Genomic DNA, 19068 nt, shown 5'->3' with positions numbered 1-19068 from the left:
TAAGACATCATTAGTGTGTTCTGTCTGACCTTTTCAACTGCTGAATCCTCATCGCTCCTGTAGCACCGGGGGAAACACAGCCGGAGTAAATGAAACTAATCGGGTTTAAACATGGGGAGAGAGGAGAGAGGGAGAGGGAGAGGGAGAGGAAAGATCTCTTACTCTATATAACTTGTGTAATTATTTCTTCTCAGGTCATCATGTTTCATTCTCAGCTGAGGTTTCATTCTCAGTCTCTTAATCCAACTCTATAAACACTAAACGATTAAGGGGTGTGTGTGCGCGTGTGTGCGCGTGTGTGCGTGTGTGTGCGTGTGTGCGTGTGCGTGTGCGCGTGCGTGCGTGCGTGCGTGCGTGCGTGTAAGAGGTAAAGTTTAAAAACAATATATTTCTTCATTCTGTGAGTGAAAACCTTGTAGTGTTTGATACCCAGCTGAGGGAGATGAATTGCGTGTTAACTTATTCTCTCTCTCTGTCGGACACACACACGCATGCGCACACACACACAATGATGCATCCCCTTGTCTCCGTGTACACCGCCGTTTCTCACCGACGCCTCCTTTCGCTGCAGCTCTGATATTAAACTCCTTTCTCTGCCTGACCTTTACCTAGTGACACTTTCTTTCTTTCTTTCTTTCTTTCATTCCTTTTCTGTATTTTTAATTGCTTTTTTTCTTTTCTGCATGACCTTCCTTTCTTGAGCTTGCTTTCTTTTCTTTCTTTTTTTTTCTTTCACATTCTTTCAGCATCTCCATAAACTACCCCCCCCCCCTATTTTCTTAATTCCTCCTTTTGCTCCGTATCGTAACATTTCTTTTCCTCGATAAGACCCACACGCTCGGCCGGCAGAGTTTCTGTCCTGTGATATTTCTGTTTCATGGCCGTGCCCTAATTTATTTATTTATTTTTCGAATGCTGGCAGAGTTTAACTGGGTCAGACGCTTTTTCGGAGGGGAAACCTGGATGTGATCCAGAACCCTGTGCTGTGTCATCATGGAGTCAGCGAAATGCCGACATGATACTGACCCGACATGATACTGGTGCACCGTGGGGAGCCGGGGGTCGTGGAGATGTTTTAGTATTTGCTTGATTATTTCTTTTTTTTATTATTATTCCTTTAGTTATATTTAATAAATCCCTGTTCTCACTCGTGTATAGTTCTACCTTAACACATAGTTTTCCTTTACAGGTGACCTTTAATCAGACAAAAAATATCTCTTGTCATGTTCCTTGTGGAACCACAAAGAAACCACTGACACCGGGGAATTCTTCTGTAAATGAGGAATAAAGTCTTTTGTTAAATAGATTTTTTGTTCGATGATGATGCCGTATCTGTCTGTCTGTCTCTCTCTCTGTCTGTCTCTCTCTCTCTCTGTCTGTCTCTGTCTCTCTCTCTCTGTCTCTCTCTGTCTGTCTCTCTCTGTCTGTCTCTCTCTGTCTGTCTGCTTTGAGACAATGTCTATTGTAAAAAGTGCTATACAAATAAACTTGAATTGAATTGTGTCTCTCTCTCTCTCTCTCTCTCTCTCTCCCCCTTCCTTGTCTGCACAGATGAGCAGGCCGGCCGAGCGCTGGACCATGTGAGCAAAGCGAGCAGAACGGGCGACTTCCTGTCAGAGCGAGAGAGCGGGTGGAGGAGAGAGGAGGACGTGTTGAGAGAAGGAATGGGCGTGGGGAAGAACTCCACCTGTAAATCCATGGACTCCAACGCTGAGCCGGGCAAATATGAGGAGGAGGTCAAACACAGTGCCAACTTCTACCCCATCCCCGTGAGTGTCAGCACGGCCGTGTTCACATACTCACAGCCATCTGGTTTCAGGGTCACATGCAAACAACCACTTTATACAAACGATATAAAAGCCCTTTCTTCTGCTGTGTTTACATATTCAAATAAAACACACCCTGTTCTAATGATTCAGGAGCGCGCGCGCGCACACACACACACACACAGTCTGGGTCATATGATTTGTGGTGTAAAAGGTAAATTTCCAGAAAGTTTCCATGGGAACATCATGTGGGGAATTTTGGAAATATTCCAAAATTGGAAACTTACCAGGAATTTATGGGAATTCATTCGAAATGTGGAGAAATTTATCTAAACAATATAATATACAAACATAAATATGTCGTTTGGACGTCTGCTGAGACGCATTCGATCTAATACAGATTTGTACTTTAACTTTTATTAAACAATAATAAGTTTATTAAAAAATATTATGAGTAGCACAACAACAATCAGCATATAAGAACGATTTCTGAGGGATCACGTGACACTGAAGACTGGTGTAATGACATGAAACGTCGGCTTGGAGCACAGAAATACATTATATGTTAAAGCGGATTAAACCAGAAAGACCTTGAAATAATATTTCACAATATTTTACATCATAAGAGCAGAGCTCTCAAGTTTTGAAGACAGGCAAGTGTGACGTCACCAACCCCACAGCACCCCCACCCCTAAATAAACAAACAAACAAATAAATAATAAAAAATAGGGGGGGAAAACAATAATGGGGAGTAATTTAACCAAATACAAAGTTTTATTAATTTGTGTGTGCGTGCATGCGTGTGAGAGACTGAGAGTGAGAGAGAGTGAGAGAGAGTGAGAGTGAGTGAGAGACACAGAGAGAGAGAGAGACACACGCAGAGAGAGAGAGAGAGACACACACACACACACACACACACACACAGAGAGAGAGACACACACAGAGAGAGAGACACACACAGAGAGAGAGACACACACAGAGAGAGAGACACACACACACACACACACACACAGAGACACAGAGAGAGACACAGAGAGAGACACAGAGAGAGACACAGAGAGAGACACAGAGAGAGACACAGAGAGAGAGAGAGACACACAGAGAGTGAGAGAGACACAGAGAGATTATGACCGGTTTTTCATCGGTTGTTGAGTTAAATCTTACCCAGATAGTGCTATTTTCTGATTGGCTATTGTGTAGCCTCTTTTTGATTGGCTGATAAGTGTCAGGCTCGACTAAGCGGTGCGGACTGATACGTTACAGGCACTGCGGCATATGATAAATAGTCAAAGTTTTTCTGTGTGAGAAATACGATGTGTGGCAGGAGAACGTGATAAGACCCAAATACGTGACTGTCACTGTCAATGCAGGACACTTGACAGCCCTGTAAGAGACTTCTTTTGAGCAGTTCTGTACTCTGTACTCCTGTAAAATAACAGAAACCTGTCTAACAAAGAGGACGGAAGATAAAGAGCAGAACAGCTTGAGCTTGGATCATAAATGTCAATAAAATAGTGCTAGCGTACATTCAGCATATCTGATTCACTGCCTGAATAAATACTTTATAAATGATGAACCCTCCCTGGTATAAGCTAACCTGCAGTTTTGTACATTCCCAGTTAATCCCGTTAATTCCCGTTAATACCCATTGAAAGTTTCCAGCCGTGAAAATTCCCGGAATTTTGCAACCCTGTCATGAAATCTTTTACGGTAGTTTGTTATTAATTAATTACAGTTTAATTGCAAAATGTTTTGTTAGAATTTCCGCTATCATGATGTAATGTTTTCATCACATCGAACCAGCGCAAACGAGACGTTAGGGTTGCAAACGAGACGTTAGGGTTGCAAACGAGACGTTAGGGTTGCAAACGAGACGTTAGGGTTGCAAACGAGACGTTAGGGTTGCAAACGAGACGTTAGGGTTGCAAACGAGATGTTGGGGTTGCAAACAAGACGTTAATTATTGACGTTAACAAGCAGTTAGCGAGTAATTGTTAGGCAGCACATGAGGTCAGAGTGTAACAGAAGTCATGACAAACTCGCATTAAGAACTGGGCTTAAAGAGCAACACACTACAGGTGACGACAACTGGAGAAGCTGGATCTGAAATGAAAATGCTGCATGAGAGGGGTGTCTGTGTCTGTGTGTGTGTGTGTGTGTGTGTGTGTGTGTGTGTGTGTGTGTGTGTGTGAGAGAGAGCGAAACCTAATCATTTGCCTATGTTTTCATAAACCCAGCCTTATCTCTCCCCACCTCTTGACTCCCAGGGATGATTTTTATTTATTTATTAAACTGATTTTATTTTGTCCATTTTAACTAAAATTAAGTAAGTTTGACAAATGTCTGAACACGTGTGTTACTGCAGTTAGAAATAACTGATCCCTCAACAGCATTTTTTATTTTTTACTTCTCTCTTGTAATGAGACTTAAAAATGCAGCTGGTATGTGATGCAAATAGTGTGTGTGTGTGTGTGTCAGGTGGTAGTTAATGGAGTGTCCCCGACCCCTGGAGACCAGGACAGAGAGGACACCGAACTCATGGCCATCTACACTAAAGAGAGACAAGCAGCAGATAAAGTGAGCTGACTGTGATTTCTTCCCCTCTCTCTCTCTCTCTGTCCCTCTCTCTCTCTCTGTCGCTCCCTCTCTCTCTCTGTCTCTCTCTCTCTCTCTCTCTGTCCCCTCTCGCTGTCCCTCTCTCTCTTTCTCTCTCTCTCTCTTTCTTTCCCTCTCTGTCCCCCTCTCTCTCTCTTTCTTTCCCTCTCTGTCCCTCACTTTCTTTCCCTCTCTGTCCCCCTCTTTCTCTCTCTGTCCCTCTCTTTCTCTTCCCCCCCATTTGTCATTTAACTAACAATATGAGAGTTTTTTTTTTCTTCTGTAATCTATAAATCTCCCTCTCTCATGCCTCCTAACTCTCACCACATGCTGATTAGTCACCATGACCGTGCACTTTTTTGCTCACACGTGCAGAAGGAAACTGAGATGGAGATCATGTGATCTCAGCGCTGTTGCAGAACGTTTCTCAATTTCACATTCCGTCTCCGATTCGTTGCCCCGTCGCACCCTTTAGGGGGAAAAAATGTTGTATTACAAACATATAGGTGTGATTATAAAACACACAAAGATATCGTCTTCAGATGTGAATTTCTTTTCCTTTATATTTACAGTTCTGTGTGAAAGTTTGTACACCTTCAGGACATAACGAAAGTACGTTGTTTTGACTCTGTGGGTTTTATTACCCGTGCTTCTTTCTCTTATCCAGCCACCATCAGACTAAGATGAAATCGTCCTTGTGTGTGCGCGGGCATGCACTGGCCCGTAATCAGCTCCAAAAATACAGGGATCTTTCCTTTACTGTAGAAACAGCGCACGTTTGTGTGTTCCTTCCCCTCTAGAGTTCTTTATCTGAGACGGTGGACAGCACAGAAACTATGGCTGCCAGGAGAATGGACATGATCTACACTATAGAAGACACCCCACCTTGGTACCTGTGCATCTTCCTGGGTTTACAGGTACACAAGCACACACGCGTGTCCACACCAGAATGACACAAAAAAATGACACATGATGCAAAAGATACTCACACTTTGTTGACTCGCTTGAACACTTTGAAAAAGACCTAGGGACAAGAAAGTTGTTCACTTGGATATACACTTGACTCAATCAGACTCACATTTGACTTATTTGGACACTTGATTGAGTCTTTCGGGCACTCACTTGAGATGCAGTTACTCAGTCGACTAACTCAGACACTCCATTGATTCATTTGGATGTACCGTAGACCCTTTGGAAGATGAGTCGACTCACCTGCTTGCTGAGTCGACTCACCTGCTTGCTGAGTCGACTCACCTGCTTGCTGAGTCGACTCACCTGCTTGCTGAGTCGACTCACCTGCTCGCTGAGTCGACTCACCTGCTCGCTGAGTCGACTCACCTGCTCGCTGAGTCGACTCACCTGCTCGCTGAGTCGACTCACCTGCTCGCGCTCGGGTCGACTCACCTGCTCGCGCTCGGGTCGACTCACCTGCTCGCGCTCGGGTCGACTCACCTGCTCGCGCTCGGGTCGACTCACCTGCTCGCGCTCGGGTCGACTCACCTGCTCGCGCTCGGGTCGACTCACCTGCTCGCGCTCGGGTCGACTTTCACCCTGACTCTCGGGTCGACTTTCACCCTGACTCTCGGTTCGACTCTTAATGCTGATGTGCTAGAGAACCGTGTGCGCTTACACGCTACCTTTTAAATACTACAGTTTAAGTCCTTGTTATAATCACAGGGGCTGATTTTAGTAAGTACAAGCTCTGTTTACTCTGTAATTTAAGACATAGTAATTTAAGCAATTTAAGACTTCTCTTTTTCTCCCCCACACAAACACACACACACACACACACACACTCAGACGTGTATTTGTCGTGCGTGTCTCCACAGCATTACCTAACCTGCTTCAGTGGGACGATCGCCGTACCCTTCCTGCTAGCCGAGGCCATGTGTGTGGGATTCGACCAATGGGCTACAAGCCAGCTGATCGGCACCATCTTCTTCTGCGTGGGCATCACCACACTGCTGCAGACCACCATCGGCTGCCGGTGCGTGCGTGTGGGGCTCTGACCTCATAACTATTATAGACTGGAAATTTATGGCCTCATGTGCCATATATTTTTGTCTTATTAATCTTTTTCCCCTAGCAGCACAGCTGAGGGGCTTTCATGTTTCCGAATGAGTCAAGAGTTTAGACCACAGATCAGTGACGCAGTAACACCTGTGTGTTAGCAGAGATCTCACGAGTCGCTGTGATCGGGAACACAAGGGACTTGAGAGACGGGGGGGGTGGGGAGAGAAGGAGAGAGAGAGAGAGAGAGAGAGACGGGGGGGCAGAAGGGGAGAGAGAGAGAGAGACACACACACGGAGGGCAGAAGGGGAGAGAGAGAGACACGGAGGGCAGAAGGAGAGAGAGAGCGAGAGACGGGGGGCAGAAGGAGAGAGAGAGCGAGAGACGGGGCAGAAGGGGAGAGAGAGAGCGAGAGACGGGGGGCAGAAGGGGAGAGAGAGCGAGAGACGGGGGGCAGAAGGGGAGAGAGAGCGAGAGACGGGGGGGCAAAAGGAGAGAGAGCGCGAGAGACGGGGGCCAGAATGAGAGATAGAACGAGAGACGGGGGCAGAAGGAGAGAGAGAGCGAGAAACGGGGGGCAGAAGGGGAGAGAGAGCGAGAGACGGGGGCAGAAGGAGAGAGAGAGCGAGAGACGGGGGGCAGAAGGAGAGAGAGAGCGAGAGACGGGGGGCAGAAGGAGAGAGAGAGCGAGAGACGGGGGGCAGAAGGAGAGAGAGAGAGCGAGAGACGGGGGGCAGAAGGGGAGAGAGAGAGAGCGAGAGACGGGGGGCAGAAGGAGAGAGAGAGAGCGAGAGACGGGGGGCGCAGAAGGAGAGAGAGAGAGAGAGAGAGAGAGAGACACGGGGGGCAGAAGGAGGGAGACACAGATGGGGCAGGAGGAGAGAGACCCAGACAGACAGAGAGAGCGAGAGAGCTAAAAATAAATGAACACCTGCTTAATACATAGTTATATTCTCTTCCTTTTTCTTTCTTTCATTCTCTCTGCATACACACACACACACACACACACACACTCTCTCTCTCTCTCTCTCCCTCACCATCTTTCTCTGTTCCTCTCTAAATCATTTTCTGACACTTTTCTGCCGCCTCGTTGGTGTTAATTCACTCACCTCCTCTTTCTCTGCGTCTCGTAACTAACATGCAATAGGTTTAAAAAAAAAAATAAAAAAATACTGAGACGAAGGCTCTTTATCTCCCCCCCCTCCCTCTCTCTCTCTCTCTCCTGCTGTGTTTGAACAACCCTCACTGTCTCGGTCTCATCGCAGCACCGCCTCTTCGCCCCCGGCTCTGTTCCAGGACAAGGTTAAAGCGATTTTAGAACAGAAAAGGAAGTGTGTTCCGTGCACCGTACAGGCGTTTTTAACAGGCGTTTTAACGTTCAGTACTTCCTGCCTGAGTCCAGATGTAGACGAACGGGAGAACAGTAAAAGAGTTGAGTACCTTGTGTGTGAACGTAGTATGAGCTAACACTCGGACAAGTGCCAATACTTTTAATCATGGATGTCGTTAAGCCTTTTCTCTGACTATACAGTGTTAAATCAGCCTTATAGTTCCCTGTGTAGTGAGCAAACCTTGCAATGTTCCCGACCTCCGATCTACTCACATGACTTCCACTGACATCACAAACACACACACACACACACACACACACACACACACACACACACACACTTGCCGTCCTCGTGTCGTTTCCATGGAAACATAATTAAAGGACACTGAAAAACCAGGAAATGAGAGAAGCAATGTGATGATCTGATGACTCACCGTTTCCCAGTGAGGTCAATGCACCGAGACACACTCTTCCCCTCTGTCCTCTTGGAAATCAAAGTGTGTGTGTGTCAGATCTCATCAGGTTATAAAAGCCCCATCAAAACATGCACTGGTTTTTAGTGACATCTAGTGGTTGTGATATGGTACTGCATCGGTTATTTATTTTTGTTCACTGTGCAAACAGAACACGCACCTAAAATGGTGTGTGTGTGTGTGTGTGTGTGTGTGTGTGTGTGTGTGTGTGTGTGTGTCTGTGCGTGTGTGTGTGAGAAAGAGGTAAAGTTTAAAAACAATATATTTCTTTATTCTGTGTAAGTGAAGACCTTGTGGTGTTTGATACCCAGCTGAGAGAGAAGAATTACATGTTAATGTAATCTCTCTCTCTCTGACACACACATACATACACGCGTGCACACACACACGCTCTCTTTTGTGTGTGTGTAAGAGTAAGAGAGAGTGGGTAAGTTGGGGAGAGAAGGTCTTGGTGTCCATGGGTGATGTTTCTGCTGATGACCTTCTGCATTAAATTAACGTGTGTGTGTGTGTTTCTTTTGGCAGACTTCCACTTTTCCAGGCAAGTGCGTTTGCTTTCCTTGCCCCAGCCAGAGCCATACTGTCATTAGAGAAGTGGAAGTGTAATGCAACAGGTACTTGATACACACACACTCTCTCTTTCTCTCTCTCTCTCTCTCTCTCTCTCTCTCTCTCTCTCTCTCACACACTCACACACACTCTCTCTCTCACACACACTCTTTCTCTCTCTCTCACACACTCACACACACTCTCTCTCTCACACACACTCTTTCTCTCTCTCTCACACACACACACGCACTCTTTCTCTCTCTCTCTCTCTCACACACACGTACACACTCTTTCTCTCTCTCTCTCACACACACACACACACTCTTTCTCTCTCTCACACACACTCTCTCTCTCTCTCTCTCTCTCACACACACACACACACTTTCTCTCTCTCTCTCTCCCTCACACACACACACTCACTCTCTCTCTCTCTCTCTCTCTCTCTCACACACACACACACACACACACTTTCTTTCTCTCTCTCTCTCCCTCACACACACACTCTCTCTCCCTCAAACACACTCTCTGTCTCTCTCTCACACACATACACACACTCACTCTTTCTCTCTCTCACACACACACACACACACACTCTTTCTCTCTCCCTCACACACACACACTCTCTCTCTGTCTCTCTCTCACATACACTCTCTCTCCCTCACATTCTTACACATTCTTGCAGTTTATTCATTTGTGTCCTTCTCTGCCACAGATATTCCTTTGATGAACAGCACTGAGCTCATGCACACAGAGCACATCTGGCACCCCAGGATACGAGAGGTGAGAAATCTACAGTCCAAGGTGGTGGGATTCTAAATATTGCTGTTCTTTTAGAGAGAGAGAGAGAGAGAGAGAGAGAGAGAGAGACCATGGCTTTTTTTAGGTCTCGAGTGGTTTTACAGCTGGATTTGCTAACAGTGTCGTGGTGAAACACGGGCTTTCCCATGGGTCAGTCAGAGTGTTCAGGCGTCTTCCTCCACGTCTCTTTCCTCTCGCCTTATCTCTAACGAACAGTTTATTTACTGTTTACACACTGAGGCCAGAATTTGTCTCACTTTCTGTGTTTGTGTGTGTAGATTCAGGGTGCTATAATTGTGTCCTCCGTGGTGGAGGTGTGTGTGGGAGCTCTGGGTCTCCCGGGTCTGTTGTTGAAGTACATCGGGCCGCTCACCATCACACCGACCGTGGCCCTGATCGGCCTCTCCGGCTTCCAGGCAGCGGGAGAAAGGGCAGGCAAACACTGGGGCATCGCTATGCTGTGAGTATCACATCTACATTCCCATACAGCATGATATGGGGAAAAAACTAACACCCTCCAGGATGCACTGTTCAAGACAAATGATCAGCAGTGATGCAGATAACATGCTGTTTTTGTTCAAACACCACATACCAAAGTGGATTTATTTATTTATTTATTTATAAACCTGGGATTTGGATTGTGGCCATAAAACAGTTAACCCTTTCTGACCAAAGGACCTCTATATATACAAAGGATAGTGGAGATTGATGTGTGTGTGTGTGTGTGTGTGTGTGTTTTATCCCCAGGACGATCTTTCTGGTGCTGCTGTTTTCTCAGTACGCACGCAACGTGCAGCTGCCGCTTCCCATCTACAAAGCCAAGAAAGGCTGGACCTCCTACCGCCTTCAGCTCTTCAAGATGTTCCCTGTGAGACCTTCTGCCGTCCACACACACACACACACACACACACACACACACACACTATAGCTGGACATATCAACTCTAAACCTGGGGAAGTCGTGGCCTAATGGTTAAAGAGTCTGACTCCTAACCCTAAGGTTGTGGGTTTGAGTCTCGGCCCGGCAATACCACGACTGAGGGGCCCTTGAGCAAGGCACCGAACCCCGTCAACTGCTCCCAGGGCGCCTCAACATAAATGGCTGCCCACTGCTCCGGGGGTGTGTTCAGACTGCTGATGTGTCGTTTTTAACCAGGTGCATAAATTGATTATAATAAAATTTTAAATAATTAGTGAGCGTGAGCAAACAGACATGAAGGTGCAGATCGGCTTCCTGACCGCTCTTTATCGTGTCCCCGTCGCGATCGAGCTCCATCCAGTGTCTGGTTACAGGATTACGCTCGTCATTAGTAGCCTGGTGGCACCAGATGGCAGACGCCGGAGCGTTTGATGAGCTCTTTGGCATGGGAGTAGAGTCGCACCTGCGCAAGGCTCTTTAATGAACTCATCACGCCAGGCTTCGTATCCTGTGTTATCTAATCAGGCGTGGACCTCCGAGAGAAGGCGTTCTCCGTTCGGATTGGTCGGTAGGGTTAGGTGTCGATTTTAGAGGTTGATTAATTTTCCATAACAGCAGCTCTGACAGCAGTGCAGGGGTTAGATGAATGTGCTTGTTCTGATATCTTTGTTTCCATAGTAACAGCTCCTCCTCTCTCTCTCTCTCTCTTTTCCCACATCTCTATAGATCATCATGGCAATCCTGGTCTCTTGGTTCCTGTGTTTCATCTTCACGGTGACAGACGTGTTTCCTCCACAGAAGGATAAGTATGGCTACTACGCCCGCACAGATGCCAGGCAGGGCATCCTGGCAGCCGCTCCCTGGTTTAAAGTTCCCTATCCCTGTAAGCGTGTGTGTGTGTGTGTGTGAGAGAGTGTGAGAGAGTGTGTGTAAATGTCTGTGTGTGTTCCATAAACAAATCTAGGTAATAGTGCATATGTTTAAATCTAGTGTATATTCTGATGGGTAATATATTTATGTTTTGGTTGTAGTTCAGTGGGGGTTGCCAACGGTAACGGCAGCCGGGGTGATTGGGATGATGAGCGCCGTGGTCGCCAGCATCATCGAGTCTATTGGAGACTATTACGCCTGTGCGCGACTGTCCTGTGCCCCGCCTCCTCCTGTACATGCCATCAACAGGTCTCTCTCTCACTCACACACACACACACACACACACACACACGTTATACATGTTATGTGCAGGACACTTCTTACATACCTGAAACAAATGAAATAATGTTTATTTCTTTTTTAGCAGAAGTGAAATGATGTATGGGGAGGGGGGGAAAGGATGCAGAGAGAATTTCTTTAGACGTGCAGAAAAAAATCTCGTTATAACTTGCTAGTGTTACTTCTTACGTAAAACACGTTCAGCTTCATTTTGAATGCATGAACGTCGCTGTATTTATTATTCGGTGGTCATCTTTTCTCCTTTTGTTTCTCAGGGGGATTTTTGTCGAAGGTCTGTCCTGTGTACTGGACGGTTTGTTCGGCACAGGAAACGGTTCTACGTCTTCCAGTCCAAACATCGGGGTTCTTGGGATCACAAAGGTATCTCGGCGCTGCAGTAAGTGTGACGTGAATGAAGAAGAGAGGATGTTTGTGATTGTCTGATGTGTGTGTGGTGTGCTGTGATCGGTGCAGGTGGGCAGCAGGCGGGTGATACAGTACGGAGCGGTGCTGATGCTGCTGCTCGGCACCGTGGGGAAGTTCAGCGCTCTGTTCGCGTCTCTCCCGGACCCTGTGCTCGGCGCACTTTTCTGCACGCTCTTCGGCATGATCACGGCCGTGGGCTTGTCCAACCTGCAGTTCGTCGACCTCAACTCCTCACGCAACCTCTTCGTCCTCGGCTTCTCGATTTTCTTCGGTCTGGTGCTGCCCAATTACCTCAAAGGAAACCCTCTTGTCACCGGTGGGTACACACACACATTTAAACTCACTAGGTATATCAATACAGCGCTGTTTTGATTTTGACACCTTCTTCACCGTCTCTTGCTCAGGAATCGTGGAGATCGACCAGGTTCTGAACGTTCTCCTGACCACAGCCATGTTTGTCGGCGGTTCCGTGGCCTTCATTCTAGACAACACTATACCTGGTGAGTGTGTTCTGTGTAAACGTTCTCCTCTGTCTGTCCAACACTATGCAAATTCAACGTGTGTGTATGTGTGTGTGCAAAGGCACTCCGGAGGAGCGAGGGATCCGTAAGCTGAAGCGCGGCTCCGGTTCCGGCGGCTCTGAGCTGAAAGGGATGCGATCCTATGACCTGCCATTCGGAATGGACTTCCTGCGGCGCCACAGCGTCTTCCAGTACCTGCCCATCAGCCCCACGTTCAGCGGTTACCAGTGGAACAGACTGGGTGGGGCGTGTCGGGGGCGGAGCAGCTCACGAGGAGAGGAGGGTGTGGCTGTGAGGATGGAGGCAGGAGAAAGCAGAGTGTAAAACAGAAAGCGAGTATTCCCTGCGCCATGCTGTTGTCAAAGCCCTCTCTGATCTTGTGTGTGTGCACGTCATGGATACAACCCACCACAGGGCGACGACGTCTCGCAGGCCAAAAGATGGAAAGGATTCTGCAGGAAGAAAAAAAAAAAAAACACGCACACGCAAAACACACTTATGTTTTATTCCCTTAGCGAACCTGCACTGCACTGAGAAATTCAGTTTATGTATTTACTGTTTCTTTAGTTACTGTTTCTGTCAAAGCTGATCGCTCACTAAATGCAAAATAGTCGCAATCTCTTTGGTTATGCAAAAGTCTGCAAGAAACACATGCCTTTTTTTTTTTTTTGTCTCACAACCTCGACCCAACACCCTCTCAGACTCGGTCCGGTTTTCGTTGTTCTACAAAATATGTATCTAAAATGCAGCCTTTAGTTCCAGTGTAGTCTGATATTTTCCTATGTTCCTGAGACGGGACGTGTACACCGGCTGTAAGGACGTGGCATAGGCTGCCAGCGTAATGAAGAGTGGGCGGGGCATGAAAGGAAACCTACAGGAACATCTTTTCACTTTTAATGCGAATGTAGTCCGAACAGCTAAGGCATGTTTACCGTCTGATGTTTTACTTCTTTACGACCGCACAGGACGTCTGTCTCACCCGTTTAACATCAAAACGACATTACAGAGAGAGGACGAAATTGTGTTGTTGCTCGAGGGCCCGGCGGTACCTATGACTCGAACCCGACCTCCCTGTCAGTGGTCCAACACATTAACCACTAAGCTGTCAGACCCCCGTGCGAGTCCGAGTGTGACGTCACTGACGACAAGGACCCGATCGGGTGAAAAGCAGCAGCTCAATCCATAGAGAAAAAGCTAAACGAGCAAACATCAGACACCGAACATGTCTTTATGGTCGACTGCACTGAAGCGATGCATGTTTTTTTTTTTTTTTTCTCCCCCCATTCTTTTCTGAACTGCTCCTTTTTATTTCTAAAAAATAAGGCACCAGCCAGGTATCATCCTCTCCAGGATTTCTGTTTTATTTGTTGATGCTTGGACCATAAAATTGTAAGCACCGGACTTTCTATGTTTACCTTCATGTCATGTCACTAAGTTCTATGTTCTTCTTCTTTTTCCCATTTTGAATAATAGTAATCTTATAATATTGCCATAAATAGGTGAGATCCTGGAGCGACCGATCCGTCTGACGTTCTTCTGCTGAAAGCTACCAGGGTTTGGTCTTCACACTGTAGCCCTTGTTCTTAGTTTGTTGGGGTGTTTTTTTTTTGTTTGTTTGTTTGTTTTTTGTTTTGTTTCTTTCTTCTACACGTTCTACAAGCTTTGCTTTTAAAATCTGAAAAGAATTTATCCGATGCCTGTTTGTTCGCTCGTCGATTGCCGACAAGCCAACAAAAAAAATAAATTAACGCGAGTACAGACGGCCGTGTCGCTTCCCGCCCTCGTGGACCAGATCACGTTCGCGTATTTATTTTATTTATTCGTTTGTGCTAGTCTCCACGTGAAATTCCACGTGAGCAGAAACGAGATAAACTGAAAACTAGAGAGAATTTACTGGAATGTTTGTTCACACATTTACACTCGAACTGGTGCTTCATGAGAAAAATGTCATTCCATGTGTCGTGGTGTTTTGATAGTCATCACTTTTTATTTTATTTTTAACCGCAAAAATCTACGCACTACTGGAGCAATTTTTTTATTCACTGGGCATATTGTTCGTTTGCTTTTTTTTTTTTTACACGACACACTTGTAGGAACCGTTTTATTGTTAACACTGAGGGTCGGCTTTTTGACCCCAAACTCTGGAGCTGCACCAACACGGATTAAATGAACCAAATGGTTTGACTTTAATCAAAAATTTTGTTCATTTGAGTTTGACACAAATCCTAAATCCTGATGTTTTCTAATCGATGTGAATTAATGTTATTTGTCTTAACCTGTAAAAAAATCTTTTTTTTTTTTTTTTTAACTGGCCAATCAGAATCCATCATCAGCAGGTTTTTTTTTTTAATATATATGTGTATATATATATATATATATATATATATATATATATATATATATATATATATATATATATATATATGTGTATATATATATAATACTAGCCAATCAAAATTTGTATAGTGGTGTGTAGGATTTTTTAAATTTATTTATTTTTATTTTATTTCCCCAAATCAACAGTCGTATCGATCAGCAGTTAGTCTTTGAGGATTTTTCATGTTTTAGCAACTGATGAAATTAAACCTCTTAAGCTGCTAAAATAAATCGTTAAAGCAACAGAAGAGCAGAATCGAACATTTTGGATTCTGTTTATTTCTACTAAAAGCTCTTACTGTTGTTGGTGCAGTCACCCAGGCGCTTTTACATTTCCACAGCCAGTATTTTAGGAACATTTTAAGGGACTCGGTGAAGGAGACGGAGCCGAGTGCGAACCTGCCGTTTACCGCGAGACCGTCGACGCGAGCGCTACAGCACCGAGGATAAAATATCACTGCAAAAAAAAAAAAAGAAAAGAAAAGTCCTGCGAAAGAGAGAACATCTTGAAACGTCTGTGGATTTATTTCGAAATTCTTTTGATGTGACGCGAATTTCACCTTCAGGATACTCGAAGCAGGTTCTACACTAAAATTTCTGACAGGAGAAAAAACAGCAGCGTTTAAGTCAAATAAATAAATAAAACAAAGTTCAGTGATCTGGAAAGAAGGTGTTTAATGCTGAAATTTAAACACTAAAAAAATATTTTTAATGTAATCATCAGGTTTCAGTCAGTGTTTTAATGTTTATTGTTTATAAGAGTTTTTTTTTAAAAAAATTCTCCCCCCCCCAAAAAAAAACCTCTCTGATCCTCAGCATTTGTACACATTTGGAGTAAAATGTGAAAGCTGATTAAATCCCTCACCGTTTCCTCTTTCCACTCGTCCTACAAGACTGTCGCTTTTCTCCTTTTGCTCGAAAGTTATTCCGCCGTTTTAACTCGCTTCGTTAAATCTCAAACCCACATCGGGCTGTAAACTTTAATCTGGACGTTTAATCCCCCCCCCCCCCAAGACGTTAGAATTGCAAGTCGCAAATTGAGTTTAAGATAGAATTTAACTGTAGGCAAGATTTTGTGAAATTTAGACTTTCGATTCAGGTGTTTTTATTTTTAATTCCCACAGAATTTGTGTTTGAACAGAATTCAGATTTACGGTCTCGCTGAATTTCGTTGGTTTACTAATAAACAGTTTACGAACAATTACTAACTTTTTTACATGCTACATATTTTTCAAGATGTTTTCCACTTTGCGAAAGGAATTTTTTTCCGCGGTGAACACGGCGTTTCTCGTGTAGGAGCCGCGAGAGTTTTCCCGTGAGCGCCGCGTGTTCAGGACGTCCTCGCTTTCCTTCTTCGACCTACTTTTGTTTTAACGTTCCCGAATGCTGAATACGACTCGGACGATCTTTCTCGCCGAGACCTCTCGCTTCCTGTCGATCACAGCGGTCGCTATGGTAACTCTCGCCGTGATCGACGGTCATACGGATGGAGTCTAATTATTCCGTCCGCGTTTGCGGATCTTAAGGTTTTTTTATCGTTTCTATAATTAATAACGTCTAGCGTGAGCCGTGACTTTGACCTTGAAGTCAAAGGTGAAAGGTCATGAGGGGTCTTAGTAAGACGGTCGCTAAGAGTATGATTCAAAGATAAAATCCCTTCAGTTGTTTTGAAGGAGAATCTATCTGAAGAATATACTATTGTCTATCTGAAGTTCTCTCTCTTTCCATGTTTTCTTTCTCTCGATTTAATTTTCTTGTATATGATTTTTGTTTTTTCAGACGTAAGACGTGTTTAAGTATCACACGTGTATAAAACGTAAATATTATAAATCCATGCTGCCAAGCGCACCGATTCTTTTTTTTTTTATGTTTATTTAATTGAAATGAAAAATGTTTCGTTATGTTTTTGCCGCTTTTTGAACGAAAGTTTTTAGAATAGCTACATTTGTTAGCTAGAACTTTTTTTTTCATATTGTATTTTTCTAACATTGCTTCCAGTTTGATGTCAATCGCAGAATAAATCTGAGATGGTTTTTGTCAGAAACTTTATTATAAATATAAATAGACAGATATACTGAATATACGGAGTAAAGTGCGGCGTGAGCTTTACTCCCAGACCAGGCTTTGTGAATACTAACTGTAGTGACTTTTATTCCGTGGTCCTAAACGTATTTAAAAAGATGTTACACAATCAACTCCTGTGTGTGTGTGGGGTTTTTTTTTTATTCCTCTTTTTTCGCAGGTATTGTCATCTTCACCTTATTACAATATCACATACACACACGGCCCTCGTTTCAAGTTGGCGAGAGATTCATTCCGATTAATTTACACTGTTATTACAAACATTACAGACTTAAACATCCAAGACTGCAGTAAGAAATGTAACTGTTTTTGGATGAGTATAAGTATTGGCACCCTTGTGTTTTTCTATTTTGCCTACTACATGTTCATCTTGAACCGCAGCATCATCTCCATCTCGGTTAACACTAATCCACAATGTGAGCAATAAAACGTGTGTTTGTGCTGATAAAGGAAAACCGTCATCGTCATAACGATGAAACTGACATGATAAGAATTTCACCAGAAGAGACCCTGAGACTTCTGGAACCATCAAATATGTTCAGACTCTGAGTCACAGGATGTCTGGAAGTGAACCCATTAGGACCCATTAGAAAGCAATGAAAAACCATTATGAACCCACTGAACACGTGTCAGTGTCTGGCTCCTGACCGTGACCGTCTGCTTGAACGTGATTAAGTGTGTGTGTGTTTTATTGTGCCAGAGCTGCCAGTGTTAATGGAGAGAATCCAAAATGGCTTCCAGATGGGTGTGAATGCACTCAGTGACTGATTAAGGGGAAAGTCAGTGGATGCCCTCTGTGTAAAAATAAATAAATAAACAAAACCCAAGATTATTTATTAACAATATCCTTCAGAAATGAAAAGCACTATTACTTAGCACTTACTATTTAATTCAGCCTTAATTAACCTTAGCTAGCTAACTGCTTTATGCAAATAAACATCCTAAAGATGAACAAGTGACAAAGGATCATGTCTTAATCCAACAATAATCCATGTCTAATTGTCTTAAAAAGATAATAATTTGACTCATGATGATATTAAATCTTACAAATCTTCAGCTGTATTAATAATTTATTTGAATTAATAGCACACTAAACAAAAACACGTGCACACTTGAACTCTAGCTCTCTATTGTTTAAGGGATTCCCTTATTAAATATTCATGCGGCGGCATGGTCAAAGGGGCGGTAGAGCTGTGCGCTGATTGGCTGAGCTGGGATTCCCTCATTTATTATTCCGCATTAAAATGTGCGCGCTGATTGGACGGTGCTGCGCACGAGGGGAGAAACAATAGAGAGAGGGCGGGCGGGGGAGGGTGGGGGTGTATTGTGTGGAGTGGGTTAGTGGTCCTCACACTCGCCTCCTGTGACGAAGATTCGCTTTACTGATTCGACTCTTTTAAATCCTTTTGATTCACACCAGGATTTAATGACGGATTCATTTACAGGGGATTGAACAACTGCATATTTAAGTGCATTTGTATTTTACACAGTTCCTGATAAGCCTATTTTCTACATTTTTTTGTTATTCTGGTCACAATGACAGGACTATTTGTTTATCTATCTATCTATCTATCTATCTATCTATCTATCTATCTATCTATCTATCTATCTATCTATCTATCTATTTATTTATTCATCCATCCATAATACAGACAGCTCTAATGCTTGCAGTTCCTCATGAGAATTAATAATAATCTTACAGTTCAATGTCTTCCTTTGTCTTGTTTAGTCTTGCCTTACCTTATCTTGTCTTGTCTCATTGAAGAGAGAGAGTGAGAGAGAGAGACAGACAGATAGAGAGAGAGAGACAGACAGAGACAGAGTGAGAGACAGACAGACAGACAGAGACAGAGAGAGAGAAATAGAAAGAAAGAGACAGAGAGAGAAAGAGAAAGAAAGAGACAGAGAGAGAGACAGAGAGAGAGAGAGAAAGAAAGACAGAGAGAGACAGAAAGAGAGAGAAAGAGAAAGAAAGAGACAGACAGAGAGAGAGAGAGACAGAGAGAGAGAGAGA

At 44.3% G+C, this 19068-nt stretch overlaps 2 protein-coding genes across 6 annotated transcripts in view; both read left to right on the top strand.

Annotated features, from left to right (window-relative positions):
• slc23a2 (solute carrier family 23 member 2) overlaps positions 1-14913 on the top strand; it is a 23938-nt gene extending 9025 nt beyond the window's left edge. For all 5 annotated transcript variants that reach the window (XM_027178973.2, XM_047800086.1, XM_027178282.2 and 2 more), the window contains 14 exons: positions 1552-1769; positions 4245-4343; positions 5162-5278; positions 6191-6348; positions 8701-8789; positions 9437-9504; positions 9801-9982; positions 10270-10390; positions 11167-11323; positions 11472-11619; positions 11925-12030; positions 12124-12391; positions 12480-12575; positions 12658-14913. In XM_027178973.2, coding sequence (XP_027034774.1) covers positions 1665-1769; positions 4245-4343; positions 5162-5278; positions 6191-6348; positions 8701-8789; positions 9437-9504; positions 9801-9982; positions 10270-10390; positions 11167-11323; positions 11472-11619; positions 11925-12030; positions 12124-12391; positions 12480-12575; positions 12658-12920 — 1977 coding nt within the window. In that variant the 5' untranslated portion in view covers positions 1552-1664 and the 3' untranslated portion in view covers positions 12921-14913. The remainder of the gene's footprint in view (positions 1-1551; positions 1770-4244; positions 4344-5161; positions 5279-6190; positions 6349-8700; positions 8790-9436; positions 9505-9800; positions 9983-10269; positions 10391-11166; positions 11324-11471; positions 11620-11924; positions 12031-12123; positions 12392-12479; positions 12576-12657) is intronic.
• The window catches only part of rassf2a (Ras association domain family member 2a), a 24354-nt gene continuing 16939 nt past the window's right edge, over positions 11654-19068 (top strand). Inside the window, exon 1 of the mRNA XM_047800087.1 lies at positions 11654-11662. The gene's annotated coding sequence lies outside the window, so the exon portion shown is untranslated. The remainder of the gene's footprint in view (positions 11663-19068) is intronic.

This window comes from Tachysurus fulvidraco, chromosome 14 (genome assembly GCF_022655615.1).
Source record: "Tachysurus fulvidraco isolate hzauxx_2018 chromosome 14, HZAU_PFXX_2.0, whole genome shotgun sequence".
Classification (NCBI taxonomy): Eukaryota; Metazoa; Chordata; class Actinopteri; order Siluriformes; family Bagridae; genus Tachysurus; species Tachysurus fulvidraco.
This window is presented reverse-complemented; position numbering and strand designations above follow the sequence as displayed.